Source organism: Nilaparvata lugens, chromosome 4 (assembly GCF_014356525.2).
Source record: "Nilaparvata lugens isolate BPH chromosome 4, ASM1435652v1, whole genome shotgun sequence".
Classification (NCBI taxonomy): domain Eukaryota; kingdom Metazoa; phylum Arthropoda; class Insecta; order Hemiptera; family Delphacidae; genus Nilaparvata; species Nilaparvata lugens.
In genome coordinates, this window is record NC_052507.1 from 516,070 (window position 1) to 542,610 (window position 26,541).

The following is a 26,541-nucleotide window of genomic DNA, read 5'->3' on the forward strand; positions in this document are numbered from 1 at the left end:
TCGCATAACTAAAAATCTACCGGACCAAAAACGTTCAAATTTGGTAGGTATGTTTAGTTGGTCCTTTAGAGGCGCACTAAGAAATCTTTTGGCAATATTTTAACTCTAAGGGTTGTTTTTAAGGGTTTAAAGTTCGTCTTTTAGCATGTATATTCTTCTTCTCCCAATCTCTTAATTATAATTGAAATTTCCATATCATATGTTACTATAGAACTATACTCTAGATAGAGTACCTCTTCGAAACAGTTGTAAACTGGCAACTAAATTGATAATTTTGTCAGGTTGGCATTAAGTTGAGTTGACTTTGTTAGGTTGGCACCAAGTTGAAGATTCAAATGCATTTATCGCGGAAAAATTGATTGGGCACTGCTACTTCAATCCTGGGAATATTATATTACTAGCAGTCAGGCTCGCTTCGCTCGCCATATCCGTTTAGCCAGCCGTTTAGTCTGGACCCCCGACTGGATTGTCCTAACATATGATAAAAATGCCCAAATGAAAAATGCAGGCGAGCGAAGCGAGCCTGCTGATCTCATTCTTGGACGATCCAGTCGGAGGTCCAGGGGGCGGAGCCCCCTGGCTAGACGGATATGGCGAGCGAAGCGAGCCTGACGGCTAGTATATAATAAATTGATAATTATTATGTTTGTTGCTTCTATGTTGATGTTTTATTACAAAAAAGGTTATGTCTGTCAATATTTTGAAAGGTGAAAGGCGTCGTTGGGTTTTTGGCTTCTTTCTTCTAAATTCTAATATGCTGGTACCTATTATCAAAAATGTTTTTATAATTTTACATGATTTAATAATAAATTATTAATTTTGATAATTTTATATGCTAACACAGAAATCGTAATTTTCGTAACTGATCCAACAAACCGCGCATGCGCAACTATTGGTTAGTTCGACCTAGGAGCTTGCCAAGCTCGACCTCTGTTACACGCTCTTCTCGCGTTCCACTCTTGTTCCACATTCGATCATCAATCGATCTGCTCGAGTGACGTTCGATTGCGGAGCAGAGCGAAAGTCTGTACGCACTTTAAGAATGTAAGAACGGCACAGTATGAGAGCCCACCAGCGTCACAAAAAAAGCTACTAAGACTACCGGCTTCAGTTATCAGGGACATTTGGAACATAAACACCCTGGGATATCTTCTTATGCTATCTTTTCTCTATGATTAAAAGTAATTTAGTTTGAAGTTATACAATTTAGAACATAAACGCCCTGTGATAACTTCTTAAGCTATCTTTTCTCTATGATTAGAAGTAATTTAGTTTGAAGTTATGAAATTTACAACATAAAACACCCTGGGATATCTTCTTATGCTACCTTTTCTCTATAATTAAAAGTAACTTAGTTTCAAGTAAAAGCCACCATTATAGACGCACTTCAAGTAGTCATTCAATTTGAAGAGATGTCAAAATCTACTCTGTAATAGAATGTTAAGGCCCGGTTGCCCAAAAGCATGATGAATTTTAATCGTGATTTAAATCTAAGAAAACTAATCAGAGAAGAGGTTTCCGAAAAGAAGGCTTCCCTGATTTGGATATCGTGGTATTTAATCGGGATTAGAAGTTAACAGATTTTCGTGCAACCGGGAGTAAGTGTGACTATGCAATTCACGTGTGGATTACATTCTTTTGGTGGTTTTTTACCAGTAAAGACGTGGCACTTCAATTGTGGCTCAATTTGAAATGCATGACACTATTCTACAGGATGACAAAGAATAACGGGAAATTTTAAAAACGCCATAAAAATTTAGTGGGAAGGGCAAAAATGATTCTATTCAAACTAATCTACATTTCATGACTTGCCATTTGAGAATTAGTAATAACATCTATCACTTTTTGACAATTACTTATTTAAGATGGCTTCCTCCTGCACGAATACACTCTTGAAATCTGTGTTGACGATTCCTCATTGATCGCTGCAACATCTCATCTGGGGGATATTGCGGATTTCATTTTGAATTCTGTTTCAATTTTTAATCAATCAAAATTATTGATGAAATTGTAAGCAAAATCCCCTCTGCACGGCATTCAATGACAGCTGTGCGAGTGAGTATTCTTTAGTAACTGTGTACTCTCACGATTAGGTTGCGTTTCCTGGTTCCATGATCTGTCCAGCTTCGATGTTCTGTTTGTGGAGCTATCTCAAACCAAACGTTTTCAGAACTTGACCAATAACTGTGGTTGAATAATAACAGACAATTCAAAATGAAATTGAACATATCCCAGCTGGAATGTTGCAGCAATCGTTCAGGAATCTCAACACAGATTTCAAGAGTGTAGGAGGAATCCATCTTGAAGAAGTAACCTAATCGTGAGATTACACGGTTACTAAACAATACTCACTCGCACAGTTGTCATTGAATGCCGTGCAGAGTAGATTTCGCTTACAATTTCATCAATAATTTTGAATTAATTAAAAATTAAAACAGAATTCAAAATGAAATACGCAATACCCCAGATGAGATGTTGCAGCAATCGTTCAGGAATCTCAACACAGATTTCAAAAGTGTATTCGTGCAGGAGGAAGTAATTGTCAAAAAGTGATAGATGTTATCAATAATTCTCAAATGGCAAGTCTTGAACTTTAGATTAGTTTGAATAAAATAATTTTTGCCCTTCCCACTAATGTTTTATGGCATTTTAAAGTTCCCGTTACTCTGTGTCACCCTGTATGATAAAATATTGATTGCATTCTAATGGTGGATTAAAGTCCTTCGGTAGTTTCTAATAGTAGTTATAGTTTCCCCATCCCTGATTGCCGTAGTTATATCCTGGCTGATTGTAGTTCCAGTTCTGGTAGGGATAGTTGGGATCCGACTGTCCGCCGTAGGGAGGTCCGTAGGGAGGCTGCTGCTGACCGTAGGGGGGCTGCTGTCCGTACGGCCCCCCGCCGTAGGGGCCCGACGTGGGCGGCGGGTGGCTGTAGTTGTGGCCCCCTGTGCCCCCGGGGGTCTGCGCCCCCGCAGACGTCGCCGCAGACGAGTCGGGCTTTGCTTTCTTGGCGGCTGGAGTTTGGTCCTCTGGCTTCGCCCTGCACAAAAATACATCAATTATTTTCAAATTAATTTATCTATTCTTCATCAGCAACAATACTGTACACTTCAAAATATTGTCTTTTTTCTTTAGGGCTACTTTTGATATAAATCCTATACGAGCAACTTCTGTTTATATGTTTGTATTTCACCGGATCTCGAAAACGGCTCTAACGATTCTCACGAAATTCAGAACATAGTAGGTTTATATATAAAGATTCGATTGCACTAGGTGTCATCCCTGTGAAAACTCGCTAAAGGACATTAAAAGGATAATTATTATTCATCCTTGGAAAAACAGCTGATAATAATTATTTCGTCGTCTGTTGGTGATGGAAGTGAGTGAGCGAGTTCATGTGTGTGGTACTGTGTCAAAATTATGACTCAGCTGTTGAACTTTTGTAATCATTCAATCGGGTACTTAGTGCCGGTTGCCATGAAGCCGGGTTATTTTCAATCCTGATCAATTCCAGTAGATCCATCTTTTTGAAATGGTCTTCTCTGATTTGGTTCACGTGAAGTTGTTCAGGATTAGAATTTAACCGGTTTTTGTGCAGCTGGGCCTTTGTTAGTGGGAATTTTTGCATTCCTCTGGGAATTAATCTCAATTTACTGTGATTAGATAGTACATTTATGTATGAATGTTACTATAATTTCTTCTTTCGTAATAAATGCTTTATGCTTTTGTACTCCAGATATCCTATCATCTTAAGTGAGCAATTTCTATATATATATATAGCACATAACAGAAAACACTTCAAAGTTTTATAATATAAATATAAACAGGATACACACGACACGGATAGATAAAAAACACTTAAAAACTTACATTTAAACGAAAATTTTCGGGGCCCCCTTTCTCAATCAAACAGGAAGTGAAGTGGTGCAGATTTGAACATTCCAACGGTGGTGACCACAGAGACGCGGTAGAGAAGTTGTGTAGACCATAGAGCATAGACGAACGGAGGCGCACTGATTGAAGGAGCATTATGGGATCAGTTGGTATGGGATCATAATCTACTCCTTTCCTTATCCATAACCCACTCAAATTTGAAATCTCCCACTTGTAACCCATAATAGCCCACCAACTGATCCCATAATGCTCCTTCAATCAGTGTGCCTCCGTTAGTCTATGCTCTATGGTCTACACAACTTCTCTACCGCGTCTCTGTGGTCACCACCGTTGAAATGTTCAAATCTGCACCACTTCACTTCCTGTTTGAATGACAAAGGGGGCCCAGCCCCCGAAAATTTTCGTTTAAATGTGAGTTTTTAAGTGTTTTTAATCTATCCGTGTCGTGTGTATCCTGTTAATATTTATATTACATATATAATTATATGGTTATGTTGTTATACGGGTATATATCTATGTTCAACGGATCTCGAAAAAGGCTATAACGATTTCCACGAAATTCGGAACAAAGTAGGTTTATGATATGAAGATTCGATTGCACTAGGTCTCAACCCTTGGATAACTCGCTGAAGGATATTAATAGGATAAATACATCCTTGGAAAAGAAGCTGGAAATTTTGTCGTCATCATAGTAAATCGAATTCATAGTATATCTTTTTGTAATATTTGATGATGAGTTTGTTTTTTGAAGTGTGAATAAATTGTTATTTTGATGAGTGATAGTAGCTTAACCTAGATTTTGATTTGAACTGTAGTATAAATTTGAAAAGGGACAGTTTTGGGCATAAGCCTGTTGTGCCTCCTCATATAACTTTAAAAACAATTGTACGACTGAGAAAATAAATAAAAATAAACCATAAATTCAATCTTTCGTTACAAATTTTCTATGCTTTTACACTCCAGAGCAAAGCTCGGTCCCCCGATATTAAAAATATAAATCTCAGTACCCTTTTAAATTATCAAATTTGTTTAAATAGTTCGTTAGTCCGTAACATATTATATAGGTATATCTTTTTCATTGATATCCGATAAAATTCTGGTAAATTTGTTAGAGCGGGCGGTCCTGAACCTCTGAGTACCATTTAAAATATTCATTTTGGGTAGTACACCTCACTCGGGCTTATGCCTAGGGGTGCGCATTTTATTTTGCACATTTCTATTATTTCTTCAGTTGATGGTTATTTTACTTATTTATCAAATTAAGTTATTTTTGTAATTATACATAAGGTAAATCATGTGAACAAACAATATTTTTTGTCATAATTTTTGTATTGTGTGCAAAATAAATAAATTTTGAAGTGAATTATTTCGTCACAACATGTTTCGGACACTAATGCCATTTTCAAGTGATTTGAAATAAATGCTGGAAGATTCTTATTTTTGATCATGAAACATGATCATGACAAAATAATTTAAAAGGGTACTGAGATATTTTCATTTACTTCAAAATATTTTCCCACAAATATAAATTCTTCATTTGTCAAAATTCTTTAGTCAGTATATAGCTGGGAATCCAGCTTTAAGCTTCCAAAATTAGTAGGCTGTAATAGAATTGGACTCAACACGAGCTTTATTCGACATTAAATATGTGTCTTAGTAACAGAGATAACAGATTATAAATATTACAGCTGTTTTATCATCACAATCTTCCCCCCTTAATATCAATCGGCACTCGTGGGGTATGGGGCGAGCTGGCGAAGTGAGACTGTCGATTCTCTGCCGTCGTTGTGGCGAACAAACGCATATTCAGGGTTACTCTCGATTAATTCAACTTTTTCAACTTGCGATTCTTGTTTTGAGTTTTTTGTCATCTTCTTCAACCATACTGGTCCAGGTGTCAATAGCCAGGTTGGTAATGGTTTTCCATTACTTGAATTTCTTGCATGTAAAAACATCCGCTCATGTGGTGTGCAGTTGGTGCTTCATCTGAATCTTGGTCAATCGATAAAACTGTTGGTTTCAGTATTTTTCCAAGCATTTGGTTTTGCGAATCGTTTTCTCCTTCACTGACTAAATCTTGACGTTTACTCGTTTTTCTTTTCGGACCCATTTATTTTATATTTAATGTCGAACATTTTTAAACTTCTTAAAAAACAGTTCAATCCCGAAAAAGGATGAATTGAATGTTTTGATCAATTATGTGTCACCGAATATTTTTGAAAGTATTTGCAATTGTATATCATTTGAAGAAGCTATAACAACTCTTGAAGAAAGCTTTATAAAACCTCAAAATGTAGTACATGCACGTTACTGCTTATCTAAAGCAAAACAAACCCATGGAGAATCAATTGATCAATTCTATAATAAACTAAAACGGCTAAGTTTACCATGTAACAGAGATTGGAGAATACTTGGATAATAGAGGTAGTGAAACTTCCCACATAGTCGGTGACATAAATATCGATATAGCATCTGAGAATGACTCGTCGGTTTCAGAGCGGTATCTAGATTTTATGTATGAGAAGGGTTATATGCAGATGATTAATAAACACACCAGAGTAGTGATAGGGGGATCTAAGACATGTGTAGACCATATTTTTGTAAGAACGGGTGGTGACATTAATATGGCACGCCCAATAGTTCTTGATTATAGTATAACTGACCACTATCCTATAATGATAATTTATTTAGCTCAAAATCTAAACCGAGCAGGCATGATAACATGAGGGCGAATAAAACAAAAATTAACCAAGATATACTGCTAGAGAGACTTATAGGTGAAAAATGGAATCAAGTTATCAATACAATAGATGTCAATGATGCAGTGAGTGAATTTTACAAGATTCTAAAGAATCACATGGATGAGTCCACTACTGTAACACCTGTAAAAGTTAGATCTAAGCTACGGAAAATAAAGCCCTGGATCACACAAGGACTGGTAGTGTCAATAAGAGCTAAAGAAAAACTATATTTACAAGCTAAGAAAAATCCCAACAATGTTTCACTGAACAATTATCTTAAGAAATTTCAGTCAAAATTAAAATCATTGATAAAGGAAGCTAAGCAGAAGTATTATCACAATAAGATAGATAGAACACATGGGGATACGAAACATATTTGGAGGGCTACTAATGAAATACTAGGTAGAGGGGTGAATCGAAATGATATAAAAAACATTAATGTTGGGGATAATGCTTTGAATATGGATGAACACGGAACGGAAATAGTGAATTATTTTAATCAATATTATATTTCCGTTGGAAAAACACTGGCTGAATCCCTACCACAGTATGCTGATGAGGTAGATGAATTGCCGGTAATTACCAATCAGAATCAGCAGTTATGCAACTTTAGATTGATTACTGTTAGCGAAGTTGCAGCACTCATTAATAGTCTTAAAGCGGGTGCCAGTCCAGGTGAAGATAATTTGAGCACAGATTTTCTGAAGCAAATTAAAGAGTTCATAGCTGAACCGATAGCACATATTATAAATTTGAGTATTGCAACAGGAATTTTTCCCAATAGTTTCAAAAGTTCAATTGTTAAGCCAATATACAAGGGAGGTAGTAAACTGGAAATGGTCAATTATAGGCCGATTTCCCTTGTGTCCAACCTTGCCAAGATTCTAGAGAAACATATTAAAAAGTGTTTAATCGAATTTCTTGAAGAATGTGAAGGGTTATCTGATAAACAATATGGTTTTAGAAGTGGTAGAAGTGCTGAGGAGGCGATAGCTGATTTGACTCATATTCTTTACAATGACTTAGATGAGGGGAAAAAATCACTTGCTGTTTTCTTAGATTTGGCCAAAGCATTTGATACGGTTTCACACCCTAGATTGATAAGAAAACTTGTGGAGAAGGGCGTCAATGGTCTTGCTCTCGGTTGGTTCAGATCCTATTTGGGCAATAGGAGTCAAAAGGTAAGAATAAACAATGTATCAAGTGAGAGTCAGCAGGTAGTCTATGGAGTGCCCCAGGGTACAGTTTTGGGTCCATTATTATTTGTAATATACATTGATGACTTGTGCTCTATGGACCTGGGTGAGAATGTCCATCTGCAGTCCTTTGCCGATGACACGGTTCTGTGTGTAAAAGGCACTACATGGGAGGAGGTTTATAATTTGACAGAAGATAGGTTGGCGAGAATAAAATGCTGGTTAGATGTGAACAAATTAACTTTAAATAGTAATAAAACTAACTTCATTGCCTTCTCTCTTAACAAGACTGGCCAGCCTCCTGCACTGGATTTGCTGCTAAGATCAGGGGATTGTAGGACTGATGGGTGTAGTTGCTGTGTAAAACTTAAAAAGGTTAACTCCTGCAAGTTCCTTGGTGTCACCATAGATCAGAATCTACGCTGGGATGTCCATGTAAATAATATAACTAAAATTATGAGGTATTTGATGATCCAGGTTTCACGGCTAAGGGATCTCCTTCCGAGTAGAGCTATGCGACAGGTGTATATGGGGTTGGTGCAGGCTGTCCTCCAGTATGGCATTGTGGCATGGGGTGCAGCCTTTCATACAACTGTTGAACCACTTAATAGGGCACATAGAATAGTTCTAAGAATAATGTTGAAAAAGGATCCATATTATCCATCAAAGGAACTATTTGTTACAGCAAGGGTTTTAAACATAAAAAAGCTGTACATCAAGGGCTCGATTCTATTCATGTGTAGAAAGAATATTTTTACAATGTTACCTCATGCACATCAAACTAGAAGGATGGTGTCAGGAATGGTAGAAGAGACAAGAAGGGAAACGACCACAGGGCAGCGACATTTCTATTATCTGGCCCCAAGATTATTCAATAAATTGCCGCCAGAATTAAGACAAAAAATCAATCAGAAATGCTTCAAGTTAGAGCTTAAAAAATTCCTTTTTTCTACTGATATTAACTCAGAATTGGCATTGCTTTTGAATGCAGTTTAGTATTGATCCTGAATAAGTACCAGTCTTGGCCTGTACCAGTACCTTTCTCATATGTTATGAGAAATGATTATTATTCTTCTATTCATGTTAATAATTATGTATTGTAGAAATTATTGTTTTCAAAATGTGTAAATGAGTGCATTTAATGTTTGTTTCCAGTACTATGAAAAAAGAAAGGAAGCAATCAGTTTTTGTTTATTGAATCTATTTCTATTATTACTTATTGGCTAAGAATTTGAGATTATATTTCTTTCAATTATTGTTTTATGTGTTAGTATTGTTATATGTAAATATGTTTGAATAGCTTATGCTTGTAAACTACAGCAGTGGAAAGTCAAATTTTTCTTTCTTGTATTGTGTCTATTGTTGTAATGACTCCTCCTCTAAACACGGACTTGTTCCATATTAGAGGGAGTAATTTTCAGGGAATATATTGTAAAATGTACTTTCTGGAAATAAATTGTGAAATAAAAAAAAAAACTTTCAAGCAGTCACGGCTGACGATAACAAAAGTGAATATATCCGAGACGCGTTCATCTCCGGATTAGAATCATCGAAAATCAGACAACATCTTTTCGAAATGAAATCGCTAACTTTGCAAGACGCTATCTCACAAGCACGAATGTTAGAGAATGCTGAAAACATTGCTAAAGAATACGAAACCAGTTCAGAATATGTTAACACAGTCCTAGCAAACGAGAATAAAAATACCGAGAAAACGACTTTAGTCAGTAATTCTTACCAAAAGAAGATTCAATGCAGATTTTGTGGCTATAATAATCATACTGATAATAGCCAATGCCCAGCAAAAGGACAACCATGCCTAACTTGTAATCGAATAGGCCATTTTTCAAAAGTATGCAGAGCACGAAACGATAAAAAAAACCAAATGGTATCTGCCACAGTAATTTCAGCAGCAAATACCAGCACTGACCTCTCAAAATGTCTTGTTCCTATACGTGTTAATGGAATAGATACATTGGCACTATTAGACACTGGGAGCACAGCAAGTTTTATAGATAAGAAACTAGTAGTATAATCGAAGATGAAAACTATGCCATATTCCAATTTGATTACATTTGCTTCAAGTGCCTGCAACACTAAACAACTGAGTGCGCTTTGAGTGAAATATATTTCCAGAACGAAGAATATAATGATTTTCCTTTGATCGTATTGAACAAATGTTGCGCTAGTGTAATTTTGGGACACGATTTTCTAAAGAACTTTTCATCCATCACTTTTGATTTCGGTGGATCTAAAGCAGCACTACAACTGAATGAAGACAATGACGCAAGAAGGCCTACTTATGAAATTAAAAAGTGTGCTCTAGCCCAAGCTACAGTAGAACCTGTCTCATTGTTTCGTGATCTTCAACCGGACTGTCGGCCTATAATAACTAAATCGAGACGACATTCAGAAGAGGATTACTTGTTTATGATGAATGAAGTCAAACGGCTTAAAGATGCTGATATTATAGAAAATAGTCATTCTTCTTGGAGAGCTCAAGCATTTGTTACTTCAAGAGAGAACCAAAAGAAACGTATGGTGATTGACTATTCACAGACCATCAACAAATTCACAAATTTGGATGCCTATCCACTACCACTAATGGAAGAATTAGTCAATAAGGTAGCGCAATATAAAATATTCTCATCTATTGACCTGAAATCTGCCTATCACCAGATACCAATCTTGCATGAGGAAAGGCATTTCACCGCATTTGAAGTTGGACACAAACTGTATCAATTCAAAAGAATGGAGTAGCTGCTTTCCAGAAAGTGATTGATCAAATCATAGAACAAGAAAATTTGACATCATGTTATGCCTATTTAGATGATATTATTGTAATAGAATTGGACTCAACACGAGCTTTATTCGACATTAAATATGTGTCTTAGTAACAGAGATAACAGATTATAAATATTACAGCTGTTTTATCATCACATAGGCATACAAATGATTATTTATTGAAGCTACATATTAGTAGAACTGCGGTTGGCGATCAATAAATTCAAATACTTTTTTTAAATGTATGTATTCAGGGCTACTTTCTTGTATTTATAAAATAGAATTATAGTAGCCTTTAAAAATAAAGGTTTCATAGCCTGACGATGGTGCGATCACCGAGACTTGTAGTTACGTTGCAATTTGTATTCTTGTTTTTTAATATTTTATTTATTTTTAAAAGGTACTATAATTCTATTTTATAAATTCAAATACATAAAATATTGCATAGATAGGTCTATTATATGGAGTATCCCACGAAAGGCGTAACACCCGAAGACTATAAATTCTACATGCAATTTCCACCAAAAATGTTCAGTGAAATTTTCTTATATCGACCTTAGTTTTCGAGATACATTTTTTTATATTTTTGAAAAACTTCAATAACTGGAAAAATATCAGTCAAAATCAAATTCTAAGGTCTTGTTTGGAAAGAGAAGGAAATTCCAATACGATTCATATAATTTGTTTCCACATCCACTGCATCAAAAATCTAGGCAAAGTTTAGCAAATTATTCAAAACAAATCAATTCTTGATTAATAAGTTTGATATTAGCCCCTGATAAATTGCATATCAAACTAGAATAGACTTCCTATTACTTCAATACCTTTTTTTTAACTGATCTCGATAACACTACACAAAATGAAAATATAGAAAAATACAGCTGTGATTTTAGAATATTAAGTTTTGTTTTTGGTCCTACAAAATTATTTCTTTAATATGTGGATATTTCCTATTTTAGTGATAATATGAAATATTTCTTCTATGTTGATTTTGATATGGAGAGAATTGGAGTAACTCCTCACGGCGCGAACAATCGAGAGAGGTGGAGAGGCTTAGTTGGTGCGGCTCAATTACTACTTAGATATGTATGGCAATGGCAGTAAGTACCTAAGTTAATAAGTAAGTATGTTTGGTTTTGAAGCATCAAAATTTAAAAATATACTTTGTGAAAATAGGACTGAAAATTTTGTGAAGTGAACAACTACAATACTTGAACTATTTGGGACTATATGTAACCATAGAGAAACAATAGCGTAAGGAGATATCCCATGGTATAGGGCGTTTATGTCGCAACTTTTACTGTTATCTCAAGCTGATTATTGTCGATTACTGTCGATTTTTAATGTTTTGACGGGGTGAGAGTGTATAAACGGCACAATATGAGAGACTACCAGCGTCACACAGCGTCACGGGAAAGAACTACGTTGACTATGGGCTTGAGATTACAGTAAAAGTTGCGACATAAACGCCCTATACCATGGGATATCTACTTACGCTATTGTTTCTCTATGATGTAACCTTATCTAAATTTGGGAGAGGAATAGTACAAGTTAACCTTATTTTTCTCTCCCTATCATTTTGATGATGAACTTATTGTATGAATCAATAAAGACCAACTTACTTTGTGTCAACCTCTGACAGTTTCTTCTTCTTTTCTTTCACAAGCTTCAAGTATTTTCGGAATTCTTCGGACGCTTTCTGCATACTGAAAGAAACCCAAAATAAATTCAATGTTAGAAAAATTGTTTAAAAGAAATGATATTTAATTTAGGCTCACCTCACACTACCTCGACTCGAACCGTACGACTCCAGTCGAGGATACTCCAGTTTCTCGACCTTACGACTTTCTTGCTCATTGTCACTACTTCAGTTCCATGCTACTCCATTATTAAAATTATTAAAAATGGTTTAATAGTTTGGGGTGGGACTTTCGATACCCATATTAAAAACCTTTTTCTAATACAAAAATTCATCATAAAGACAATTTTAAAGAAACCTAGAACTTATGATAGTAAGATTTTGTTCAGTGAATTTGATGTTAAAACTATACGACAGTTATATCTTAGTTGCATAACAAATACAGTTTTAAATACGAGCATAATTTTCCTCTAGCCGATGACATAAATTATAATCTTAGACCTAATACAATAAGAAAATATGAAATATATAACACCAACTCAGCTCTTCTTAGAAGGCAACTTTACTACATTAGCAGTAAATTCATAAATATACTAGAAAGTGAATTTCCACTTAATAATTTCCGAAATAATAAACACAGAAAAAGAGCCATAGAGGCATGGCTGAAATTGAATTATTTCCAATCGTTGACTTTCATACAATAATCAACTTCATATTATAAATTATATTTTCGAACACATCATACGCTAGATTCAAGTTTATATATTACATCCCTGATTAAGCTGATTTACGACTCACACTGGCGCACAAGGAATCTTCCTTTTGCCTCACCTACTGTACTTATGCATGTGATCATAAATTGAATCTTCATTTTAAAACTATTGTTTGTAATGTAAAGGATATCATTTCATTATTATATCTAATTAAATAAATGTGTGTATCTTGGTTTAAGTGCAGTAGCATATACTTATATTTATTTTTTGTAAAACTTTTTTGTATTTTGTTTTTGGCAAATAAAATTCATTCATTCATTCATTCATATGAGATCCAATTCGTCACTTCTGCGCACATGTAACAAATTTTATAATAATTATTATGAGTATATTATCTTATATAATTCTTATAATTGTCTCATCTAAAATGATAAAACATTGCTTACATAAAACATAACCTCACTTTCATTAAAAATGCACGGTACTACGCAACTCAAGTCGAGGCTCGACCAACATGTCGAGTCAAGGCTCGACTCAGTTTCACAGTCGTGAGGTCGCAGAGACTAGAGTCGACTGGTCTGAATGTCATCATTTGAAAACACATGCTGCGTCGAGAAGGAACTAGAGTCGCAGTCTCTTCTCGACTTGAGTCAGTAGAAAAAAATCATTACTCTGAAGAAAACAGCAGAGCAGACGACAAAACAGGAAACAGCATGCATTGGTTGACAAGAGTGGATGGGTGGTTTGCCAGCGCTGGCCTTCATTGGCCTTTGCTCGACAAAAATCGGAGCGATGGCCAACGAAGGCCAATGAAGGCGAGCGCTGGTAAAGCAGGCATCCACACTCTGGCGCTGGTCGTCATTTGTTGACTCATTGGGCCAACGTGTGGATCCGGCATAAGAGCTGTTATGTCCTGTGTTACTTAAGCCTGGATTTCACTAGTAGAGTTAGTGGTCGAGTAACTGGCATACTAACTCTACCGAGCTAACTCTACTCTACTTACTTGGTCGCGTAACCGTTTTCAGTACAATTGAGAATAGTAGGTAAAGTGTGTTGTCTAGTGAACAGAACTAAACTTAAAATGTCAATACTTTCTAGTAAATTAATACTTTTATAGTTATTTGTGCAACTAGTGCGCAAAGTGACAGTTTGCTGCACCGAAAGAAACGTTTACGCCCGAGCCGTAGGCGAGGGCGGAATGGTTTCTTGAGTGCAGCAGAGGAACTTTGCGCACGTATTTCACATTAAGTTTTTCCTACAGTTACCATTGAATATGAAAAGTGGGTAATTATAGGTAAAATTGCCTGAAATGTATCAAATGTTTTTCTGTGTAATTTTATTATTGATAAAAACCTTAATCCTAAAATCCTAAAGTCCTCGTTGTCCTTGGTTATAATATATAATAGTAATAATTAGCGCGTTGTGCTTGGTTGCACCTCTGCTCACTATAGCAGCCACAGCAGTCACTGTTACCAACTTCATTTTGATTTTGCTGCACTGTTGCTCCATATAACCTACTAAGTATTTTGCGTTGCCATGTTGCAAATCTGGAGTGCAGAAAAATTTTTCCCGCACTAGAGCGGAAAAGTGATTCTTTGCGTTCTGTAATCAGTGCAGCAATGGCCACTTTTCAACGTAACTGTAGGAAAAATAAATTTACTTCTTAATAATAATAACGATACAGCCTGGTTTTTACTAGTAGAGTTACCTATTGGACGAATAACTGGCATACTAACTCTACCGGGCTAACTCTACTCTACATACTTGGTCTAGTAACTGTTTTCACTACAATTAAGAATAGTAAGTGAAGTGTGTTGTCTAGTGAACAGAACTAACCTTAAAATGTCAATACTTTTTAATAAATTAACACGAACTATTAATAACACTCTAATAAATTAACACTTTTAAGGGCCGGTTTCCGAGCTCGGGATTTAGCTAAGTTCTAGACTTTAACTGGCTTTAAACTCTGGAGTCAGAAAATTGGCTTTCCGAGTCAGAGCGTTAACGTAGTCGAGGACTTGAATAGACTCTGGAGTTTAGAGATCACGTTAGACCCTGGAGTTTATAATTTCGCTTTCTGAGTGAAGGGCTTATAAGTCCAGGACTTGAATTAGATTCTCCCCTCTTTCCGAGTCGAGGATTTATCAAAATCGTTAAGTCCAGAACTTAAAACAGCGTGATTTTACACCCTCGACTGGGGTAGGGTTTAAATTTAAGTTCTAGACTTAACTGAGCAAACACAATTCAGTTATTGTTTTGAAGTAGATGAAAAGCCAAATAGATGTCATGGAATACCTAAATTATTTGGATTAGTCCATCTAAATTCATAATTCATAGTTAGCAAGTTTATTTTGGAATAAAATTTTATCAGAATTATATGTAAAAAACTAACCTTATTCTACGACTGACATAACCTAAAAATGTTCAAGAAAAATAATACAAAGATTGCCTTGGAATATATATTCTAATCTGAATGATATTAATCAATGTCATATTCAACATATTAATAATAATAATAATAATAATAAATTATTATTCCATTTTTTTCAAAACAAATACGTTTTCAAACTCAATAGCCCAATGAATTTCTTATTCCAAAATCTTTGGTTAGGATCAATGATCAATAATAGCATAACGTAAAATGAAACGTTTATTCATTCATCTTTCAAAAGTTAGGTTTTGCTTTGAATAGGCCTACAAAGAAATCAAAACGTATTTTTACAAAATAATAATTTGGAGAGCATGCCCATTTGAATTATCCCGCTGCAATCAGCTGTTTTTGTTTTGCTATAATGCCAACAATACAACAGCAAAATATTGTGAATTTCCCTCATTTTTATTGCGTTCAAGTCCTGGACTCAAATAAGTCGAGAACTCAATAGACCCCGGAGTTTAGAAGATAAAATCGTGACTCAGAAAGTCGATTTAGACCCGAGCGTTTATTCAAGTCCTGGACTCTGTAAGTCCAGAACTTATAGATCCCGAGCTTGGAAACCGGCCTTAAATGAATTTCAATAAATTAATACTTTTTAATAAATAACAATACTTCTCAAACTTGATTCCCTACGGCACGACTTACTCTACTAGCTCGAGACTGTTTTCATTAGCATAGTAGTGGTAGAGTAGAGTGAGAAGCGGTCGTGGGGGAAGGCAAGTGGTAGAGTACTATCCCACTCTACTCTACTAAAAACTAGTACTATACCATGACTACTCTACCATGAACGTTTTTCATTGGGAGAGTTGACAAGATAGTTAGTACTTGCCCAGGGAGCTCTACCACTATGGCTCAACTCACACTTACGCGACTCAAGTCGAGAAGAGACTGCAACTCTAGTCTCTTCTCGACGCAGCATGTGTTTTCAAATGGTGACACTCAGACCAGTCGACTCTAGTCCCCGCGACCTCACGACTGTGAGACAGAGTCGAGCCTCGACTTGAGTTGCGTAGTACCGTGCATTTTTAATGAAAGTGAGGTTATGTTTTATGAAAGTGATGTCTCTTCATTTTAGATAAGACAATAATACGAATTAGATAAGCCAATCTATATATATATATATATATATAATATATATATATATATATTATATATATATATATAAGCGAAATGGCACTCACTCACTGACTGACTGATTCACTCACTCGCAGAACTAAAAATCTACGGGACCAAAAACTTTCAAATTTGGTAGGTATGTTCAGTTGGCCCTTTAGAGGCGCACTAAGAACGGATTTGGAAAAATTTCAACTCTAAGGGTGGTTTTTAAGGGTTTAAAGTTCGTCTTTTAGCATGTATATTCCAATCTCTTATATTATAATAAGTTGGAATGTCCATACCATATTATAATATAGAACTATAATCTGGAGATAGTACCTCTTCGAAACAGTTGTTAACTGGTAACTAAATTAATAATTTTGTCAGTTGGCATTAAGTTGAGTTGACTTTGTTAGGTTGGCACCAAGTTGAAGATTGAAATGCATTTATCGCGGAAAAATTGATTGGGCACTGCTACTTCAATCAGAGCTATTCCTGGTAATATTATATGCCAGACGTTTAGTCTGGACCCCCGACTGGATCGTCCTAACATATGATCGTTCTACAAATGAAAAATGCAGGCGAGCGAAGCGAGCCTGCAGATCTCATTCTTGGACGATCCAGTCCTGGCTAGACGGACATGGCGAGCGAAGCGAGCCTGACGGCTAGTATATTTATTTTTATTTATTTATTAATAATCATTACATTACATCAATTTTGGGAATAATCCCATTTGACAGGTAACTTGTCAGTACTAATACTAATCCTAATACTATAATACATACAATCAAAATAATAAAATATTTATTCAGGTATCAAGTGTCAAGTATCTTTATGGATGGTAATGATATACATCATATGTAAAAAAAAAAATCAATTTTCTTGTGAATAAAATTCTGAGATTGCGTATAGGCTTTTCTCTAATAACATTTTTTTGACTGCCTGTTTGAATAAAATGACTGATTCAATGTTTCGAATGTCTGTTGGCAGCCTATTATAGAGTCTCATTCCTGAATAAAAATATATAATAATATATTCATAATTATTAAAAAATTTGTTACATGCAAATTAGTGACGAATTAGATCTTATAATTATTTCAATAAAGTATAATTAGAAAATAGAATAGCGTGGAGCTGAAGTAGTGACAATGATCGAAAAAGTCGTAAGGTCTAGAGGCTGGAAGTATCCTCGACTGGAGTCGTACGATTCGAGTCGAGGTAGTGTGAGTTGAGCCTAACTCTACTAATGAAAACCAGGCTATAATGTGAGTGGAAAGGTGGCGCTCACCTCTTGATGTCAGTGCCAAAGTCTTCGAGGAACTCGACCTTTCTCTGCGCAAACATGAGTATCTGCTCCATGTCGGCCCCCTCCAGGGAGATGTACTGATTGATGACGTCAATCACCTCAGACTCGACAACCGGCGACCTCTGCATTGCCATGTCTATCAACTGCAGGTAGAGTCGCGGGTTCTCCTAATCAAACAAATTAAAAAAACAACGATTGTTTATTAGATATGTTATTAGGTCCTGCAAATTTATTTCTTCAATTTTTTTGTGTAGTTGAGAAGTTGATATTGTGGTAATTATTCATATTAAATAAAAAGACTAAGGAATTGTCAAAAAACACAGATTTTATTGATAGTTAGAAAGACCGGTTTCGGTTGTTACACCATTGTCAATCTCTAATAAACTCTGAAAAAACTAAATATTCTTCCTTTAATATGTGAATATTTCCTATTTCAGTGAAGATGTTACTTCTATTCTTGGTTTTGAAGCATCTATAGTGAGGTCCACGTTATAATGGCAGTGCTTGTTTAGCAATGGTATTGCTATCCTTGTCTATCATTCAACAAAGCGGATAGCGCTATCTCTTTCTCGGTTCATTCTCTTGCCAGATCGTCTTTTAACAATGTAGAATTAATAATTAATAAAAAAAACTTAATCTTAATTATGGAAATTCATCATGAAATCATTGAGAAATATAATTTCTTGCTTAGTATAATATAATTGATTAGTTTAAACGAGAATGAACCGTTAATATTACATCATAAATCTGTATCAGCTATCGTCTATAGAATGCATTGACAAGACAGAGGATCGGCAAAGATGTTCTGCTATCTTTCTCCACTGCCATTATAGCGTGGCCCTCACTATAGATACAGTATGTTATTAGGTCCTGCAATATTATTTCTTAAAAAGGTAAAATATTTCCTATTTTAGTGATAATAATTTGATTTCTTCTATGTTTGGTTTTGAAGCATCTAAATTTTAAAATCTACTTTGTGAAAATAAATTAGGTCTGAAAATTTTGTGAAGTGAACAATTATAAGACTCAACCTATTTCGGACTATCTGTTATCTAAATTTGGGAGAGGGATAGCACAAAGTTACCTTTTTTCTCTCCCTATCATTTTGATGATGTACTTATTGTACGAATCAATGAAGAATAAAGAATTGAAATTTATTCATTGTTGTACAAAACAATATAAACAGTGTCAAGGTATAGCTAACATTTAGAAGAAAGAACCAGTAATAACAAGCATCTGGAATCTTATCAATTCATGCAGATCTAGTGTCTACATAGTCTTCCATAATACACAAATCATAATATACATGAACGGAAAAGGATCAACAGGCCTAGCCCAAAACTGTCCCACTTCTAATTTTAATGGGTCCCTACTGCTAATTTTGATAGAAGTTAACCAATTTAAAAGAACTAGATATCAATTCTAATCAAATTTCGAGTCCAGAAAATACAAACAAAAATTTATAAAAATATTGTCTACATAAGACCCGGTTGCACAACAGCCTGTTAAATTTTAACCGTGATTAATTTCACGAGAACCAATCAGAGAAGGCCTTTTTGATAAGACGGTTTCTCTGACTGGTTCTCGTAGAATTAATCTCGGTTAAAATTTAACCGGCTGTTGTGCAACCGGGCCCAAGTCTTGAAGTTATCAATGTGATGCAGATATAAATGTACTTACCACATCTTTTTCAAGCGCCTTTTTCAATATAGAGACCGCTTTATCGACATTATTCAAACTCTGTAAAGAAAAACAAGGATTAGAAAATCAAATGTCGATGCAAGTAGATGCAACCTGTTGATATTATAGTTATTGCAGTGGAGGAAGACAGAAGAACAGTGTTACTGATTCTCTGTCTGCCTTCTATACACGATAGCTGATACCAGTATAACTGATGTGATATCAACTGTTCATTCTTGTTTAAAATAATCAATTTTTTTATTCCATTCGCCAAGAAAATACCGGGTGCATCAAAAAAATGTATACAACTTTCATAGAAAATTTATTTACCGTTCTACAAAGTTAAATTTCAGGAAAATAGAAAGCTGAAAGTCCAATGTGAATGAAACATAAATAACAAATGTTAATACTGTTCAAATTGGTGACCTGCAGCATCAATACAATATTCTGAGTACGAGTCACCACTGATTCTATACATCGTATCAAAACGTCCAATGAGATTTCTCTACACACTGCTTGAATCTCATTCCAAAGAATGTCTAGGTTACGTGGTTTACGTTTGTACCCCTCATCTTTTACTGTGCCCCACAAGAAGAAATCCAGTGGTGTAAGGTCTGGAGAGCGTGCTGGAAACTCGATTGGCCCCCTGCGTCCTATCCACTGGCCTGGCAAATTTTGATCCAGGTAAGCTCGTACGTCCCTGTGATAGTGCGGCGGAGCACCATCTTGTTGAAAATAAAAATCATCATTACCGTATAATGCACGAATGGCAGGAAATATGGAATCAGCAAGCATTGTTAGGTAATTAATACCAGTTACAGTGCCTTCAAATAGAAAATGTCCAATGAGTCCCCTTGAAGACAAACCTCATCACTTGTAGCTGTTCGAGGCCGACCTGAATGACCTTTATGCACATCACACACTGTTCCATGAACTTCGAATTTGTCTCGTATGCGTGTAATTGTTAATCTTGAAGGTGGTTCTGTATCATACTCCCTTCTCCACTGTCTTTGAACTTCATTTACATTCTCAAACTTCTAGTACCACTTAATAACCTGCTTACGTTCTTCAAAACTCAAACGTACGTCCGCCATGTTGATATTACAAATTCCAACTAACAATATAACATAGAGGGACGATTATGCTGCCACCTGGCGAAGAAATATAACATTAGCCTTGTAGAGCGGTAAAACTACGATTGTTTAAAGTGTGTATACATTTTTTTGAAGCACCCGGTATATTTTCCGTGTTTGTTGCCCGCGCCGTCACCGACTAGTTCAGTTTACTTTTTGACGGTGACAGTGCGGCCTCGTGTAACATAGAGAGTGAGAAACTTATTGAAGAGATACGGAATTTTCCAGTTTTGTACGATCAAAGTGATGAGAAAAATCTCAAATCCGAATATAAGTATTTTTTAAAATATTTGTAGAACTTCATTTCATCATCCATGAGACGAGGAAACAGAGTGTTAATTCTCCCTCAATGGGTCTTAATTTCCAGGCACTCTCCACCCAAGTTCTCTTCCTTCGCCTAATTCATGTTTCCTCTTTTTCTTCTTCTAGAGTCAAGGCAACCATTGCTAAATCACTGTTCCCAAATTTTGAAAACATGATTGAGATCACAAACAGAGATCAGAACAAAGTAGCACAATGTGAAAATCAATGTCAATTTGATATCAAAGTCAAAATCTCATAAAATTTAGCACAATTTGAATAGTTTTCTGATTCTGAAATCAGAACTGAGACACTGCTGCCGCTCGGCTGTCGCCCGAAGTACGTGTGTTCTCCTACCACTATCACCGTGTAGCGGGCTTAGCTCGGTCGTACGTCGGCGCGGACTCGATGCGGTTGAGTCCCGGCATCTAAAGGTGCGTACAGACTTTCGCTCTGCTCCGCAACCGAACGTCACTCCAGCAGAGCGATTGATGATCGACCGGCGAGCAAGAGTGGTTCGACCGGGGAACGCGAGAAGATCTAACATCTTCCGTAACGTTCATGATGGGTGCGTGGGCGGAGCGACTGTGGTTCGATGGTGGTACGAGGGCTGTACGAGGGAGGAGCGTGCTCGGTGCGGGTTGGAAGAGCGAATATGTGTACGCAGCTTAATGTATTCAATTAAAGCCTTCCATCTTATTCAATCTACTTTGATCAATCATACTAAAACTTATTCATCGCTACCGATAAAATAACAGCGTTGCCATATTGTGAGATTGCGACTTTCTCAAATTTCTTTTGTGAGTTGCACGTTATAGAGTGAGTTGCAACTAGCACAGATGATAATCTATACTTTCTGTATATATGACAATCAGATATGACAATCAGTAGTCAATAGACCGTGCCGAACTAAACTGAAAAAAGTGGTGATCAGTTACCTTCCAGCAGAACCTGGCGTACTTGATGGTGAGATTGCTGGTGATGAGCCTGGACTTGGCCGAGGCGGCGATGTAGTGCTCGTAGAGTGCGGCGCATTCGTCCAGGTTGCCCGATCGCCTCTCCAGGTTGATGCGTCTGAACGCCACCTGCATTGAGCCGGGCAGGTTCTTGTCAAGGGTCGCCAGAATTTCTCTAGCTTTTGCTATGTTGCCTGCAATCAAACACACCAAATCAATCAAACTTAAGTGAATGAAAACTTGTCAAGGCTAGTACAAAAAGCGCCAGAGAAACTTACTTATTTGAAAAATTCCCGCGCGGTGAATTGGTCATGTAGAGGGGAAGGAGGGGCGCATCTAGAGGGGGAAGTTCCCAAGTTTATCCTCCCTGAAGTAAATAGCCATCATGCTCTGGTCTAGAGAGCAGCGGGCCTTTGCAGTTGAGAGCTTCTTCTCTAATGGTCGATCACTTGTTGTTGCTACGCTACGTGCTTCCGCTCAATATTTCAAATTCCTCCTCACAGACTCGTTCCTGGCCGTAATTCGATTCTGTCGAGGGTTAACTCATTTCGGTAGTGTGGAAGAGTCGCTAAACCCAGAAATGGACTTCAACAAGCCATCGGAACTCCAGAAAATATCGAAAGAGTGAGGCAGTCAGTTGTGCGTTCTCCCCGGCTTTCGGCTCGCAAACACGCAGCTGCTATGGCAATTTTTGACTTCACTGTTGGACGAATTTTCCATGAAGACCTTCAATTCCATCCCTATAAATTGACTGTTGTTCAAGAATTGACTGAACGCGATTTTGTTGCCCGTCATAATGCATGTGATATGCTGATTAACAACATGCCTGAAGATGCGGTCGTTTTTTTTTTCAGTGACAAGGCTCATTTTCACATGCGATTTATTTATGGGGTTATTTGAAATCCCTGGTTTATGTCGAACGACCACAGTCCATAGAACACCTCAAGAACAACATTCGCGACGCCATTGCCAACATACCATAGTACCATAGATCATGTGGAAAAGATAGCACAAGAAGGTATCCTATGGTATAGGTCGTTTATGTACCATATTTGAACCCAATTTTTTGTCATCTCAAGCCGATTATTAGGGCCCTAATAATACCTAAATTGTCGGGCAAATAAAACGTAAAACATATTGAATCATGCAGAGGCAATTCAATTTTTAAACTTCAAATATTCGTACCTAGACTTTCTTCCCAGACAGCCCAGAAGAGATGCAGATGAGGCTTCTTTTTGTGATGAATTGTGCAGGCTCTTTCATACACATCACTGATCTTCTCCTTCATTTCGGGAGCTTTGTCCTCCAGATAGCGCAAATACTGCAACAAAACAAAACTTACTGATCAGACAAACCATTCAAAAAGAGAAGGGCTCATGTAATTTCAATAAAATAATATAATACAGAAAACCAAACATAAATTAATGTTTACACATTCCACAAATATGTGTATTCAAAGAGGGACATTCATTTTATAAAGTATTTCATATTGTCCAGTATTTGATTTTTTTTTGTTTTTTGTGTTTATCATCTAGAAAGATCAAAACATTTCGAATAATATCAATATACCATTTAAAGGCAAAAGCCTATCCTCCCTAACCTTCCCTTTTGCCTTTAAAACATAAACAAACCTTTAGTTTATGTTCATCTAATTTTAAAGTTCCTCTGATCTGAGGAACTCAATATTCAAAGAAATTATTTTTTAAAATCTATGTTCTATTAATTATAGTCTATTAGTTACTGTTGAGGTGCGTACAGACTTTCGCTCTGCTCCGCAACCGAACGTCACTCCAGCAGAGCGATTGATGATCGACCGGCGAGCAACAGTGGTTCGACCGGGGAACGCGAGAAGATCTAACATCTTCCGTAACGTTCATGATGGGTGCGTGGGCGGAGCGACTGTGGTTCGATGGTGGTACGAGGGCGGTATGAGGGAGGAGCGTGCTCGGTGCGGGTTGGAAGCGCGAATATGTGTACGCAGCTTAATACATAATAATTTATATAATATCGTTCACATAATGTTGGTTATTTCTGTATTTTATAATTTTCATATGATAAAAATTATTTTAATTTGAATGAAAAGGTTGTTAAAAAAGTAAACTGTGAAAAGTGGAACTTACAATACTTTTAAGTGTTCATCATTCACCAAGAAGTTGAACAATATAAACAGAGATTCTACAAATATCACATAAATGGTAAAAAAAGCAAACGTTAATCAATAAATTGAATAAGGAAATAACATAATAATTCATTTTTATAATTTTATTTCATGATAAAATAATCTGCAAAGCATTTTACTAGGAAAATACTAAACATTAATGCTATTTCAATGAAAACAAATTCCTTTTCTATTTTTTCAAAGGAAGATTGATGCAAGACATTAAGGCCCGGTTTTCAAGTACATTCATTAAATCTAATGCACCACTGAACCTATAGATTTGATATAAATTTAATGATCCATTAGATTTAATAAGTGTCCCAGGAGCCGGGCCGTAGACTTGACTTGGTAGATCTATCTAATTAACCTTGGTCTACTTACCCTCATCCAGAAATCTTCATAGAGAGCACAAGCAATGAGACACCGTTCGAACAGTGTTACAATCCTATCCTTGTCCCCTTGTTCCACTTCGTAGTCCAAATAATCCTTCCAATTCTTCAGCTGACATCTTTCTAGGGGCTTCACATGGAAGTATGGCCGTTTTATCTGCAAAAATTGAAAATACACTTGATCAATAATTTCAGTTGTTTCATTTCCACTAATTGTGCCTTAGTTGTTTTTGATATCAATACTATATATTATATAGTATTCTATATATTATATATCTATATATTAGTATATATAGATATATCTATATATTGATAGTTATCAATACTAGGCTAGGGTACATACTGTAGCAAACATTGTAACTGTTGAATTTTCGAGGGATAAAATTTGAATTGAATTGAATTTATGTTGCCCAAATTATAGATATAATAGTACAGAATACTAAACAAACCAGTTTGTTTCAATGGTAGTAGAATGATGCTCTAGTACTTTGCCTAGAATACTAGAGAACAAGTAGCATAGAGAAAATATAGCATAATAAGATAGCGTTTGTGTTCCAAATTTCTCTGTTATTTCAAGCCGATTACTGTCGACTATTGTTACTATTACCTTCTTGGACGGGTGAGAGTCTATGAACGCCAGAAAATGAGAGGCTACCAGCGTATCATAGCTTCACGAAAAATCTGGTGTGGTACACTCACACTACTTTCCTTGCTCATTGATCTATAAGCCTCATTCTTAAACGAGGATAATCTAGGGGAATAACATTATGCCGATTGGCGGCATAATAATTTTATTAAAACTACGATTATACTATTGTTATTGTTTTCAGAGTACATTTTCCTTTGTTTGAATTATGAAATTTAAGGATTTTTTAAAAGTTGTCAAAACAGCTGTTCTACAAATAAAATATCGACGTGTGTTCTTTTGAATAAACTGCTCTACCCACCTACCTCAAGCACGAGAAGGAGGTTACAAAGTAAATTTCTCAAGAATGGGGTGGACCCCCTGTTAGTTTCTCAGGAAGGAAACTCATGCTAGTTTATAGAGCTGATATATAACTATATAGGATATGAATTTGAAAAAATCGGTCAAGTCATTTTTGAGAAAATCGTGAAAACATGTTTTTATTTTGCGATTATCCGCCATTTTCTCAAGAATATTACGGAGCTCCTGCAATTTTCCAAGAAATGAGACTCATGTCAGTTGATAGGGCTTATAAATAGCTATCTAGGGTATAAATTTGAAGAAAATCGTTAGAGCCGTTTTCGAGAAAACCGTGAATAACTTGGTTTTTTAGTGATTATCCGCCATTTTTCACAAAAATATTACGGAGCTCCTGCAATTTCCCAGAAATGAGACTCATGTCAGTTGATAGGGCTTATAAATAGCTATCCATGGTATAAATTTGAAGAAAATCGTTAGAGCCGTTTTCGAGAAAACCGTGAAAAACATGGTTTTTAGTAATTATCCGCCATTTTTTTCCGCCATCTTGAATTGAATTTTATTGAATTTCTTATTGTCGGGTCCTCATGGTATAAGGACGTTAAGTTTAAAATTTCAAGTCAATCGGTTGATTAGGAATGGAGTTATCGTGTTCACAGACATACACACATACACACACACAGACCAACACTCAAAAATCATGTTTTTGGACTCAGGGACCTTGAAACGTATAGAAAACTTGAAATTTGGGTTCCTTAATTTTTTTTGGAAAGCAATACTTTCCTTACCTATGGTAGTAGGGCAAGGAAAGTAAAAAGAACTAGCCTATGTGCTAAATCGGCTTATACAATGACATTTTTGGAACATACAAACCCTATAAAATTGAATATCGTATGCTATCTTTTCTCTATGCTAGTAGAAATTGATAGTTTTTTTCTGTAAATATGATTACTGTAATTGACATTCTATAACTTTTGTCTATAATGAGATTTCCTTCACTCTATTAAATGAATAATAACAGTTAACCCTTCCACTACCAAGCGGGGTAATTGGACTACCCCAACCCACATTTTCCCCATTTTTTTGTAGATAATGTTGTTGTATTTCATTGAAACCTTGAGTACTTGTTAAAAACATATCACTTTAGTTGTTTTTTCTCATAAAATCATTTCATTCCTCT

General features: G+C 36.0%; 1 protein-coding gene across 1 annotated transcript in view; it reads right to left on the minus strand.

The window, feature by feature from the left end:
- Window positions 1-720: 720 nt before the first annotated feature.
- The window catches only part of LOC111049122 (pre-mRNA-processing factor 39), a 77,392-nt gene continuing 51,571 nt past the window's right edge, over window positions 721-26,541 (minus strand). Inside the window, 7 exon segments of the mRNA XM_039425641.1 lie at window positions 721-3,040; window positions 12,238-12,321; window positions 17,785-17,969; window positions 19,483-19,542; window positions 21,854-22,065; window positions 23,057-23,192; window positions 24,411-24,575. Coding sequence (XP_039281575.1) covers window positions 2,734-3,040; window positions 12,238-12,321; window positions 17,785-17,969; window positions 19,483-19,542; window positions 21,854-22,065; window positions 23,057-23,192; window positions 24,411-24,575 — 1,149 coding nt within the window. The 3' untranslated portion in view covers window positions 721-2,733.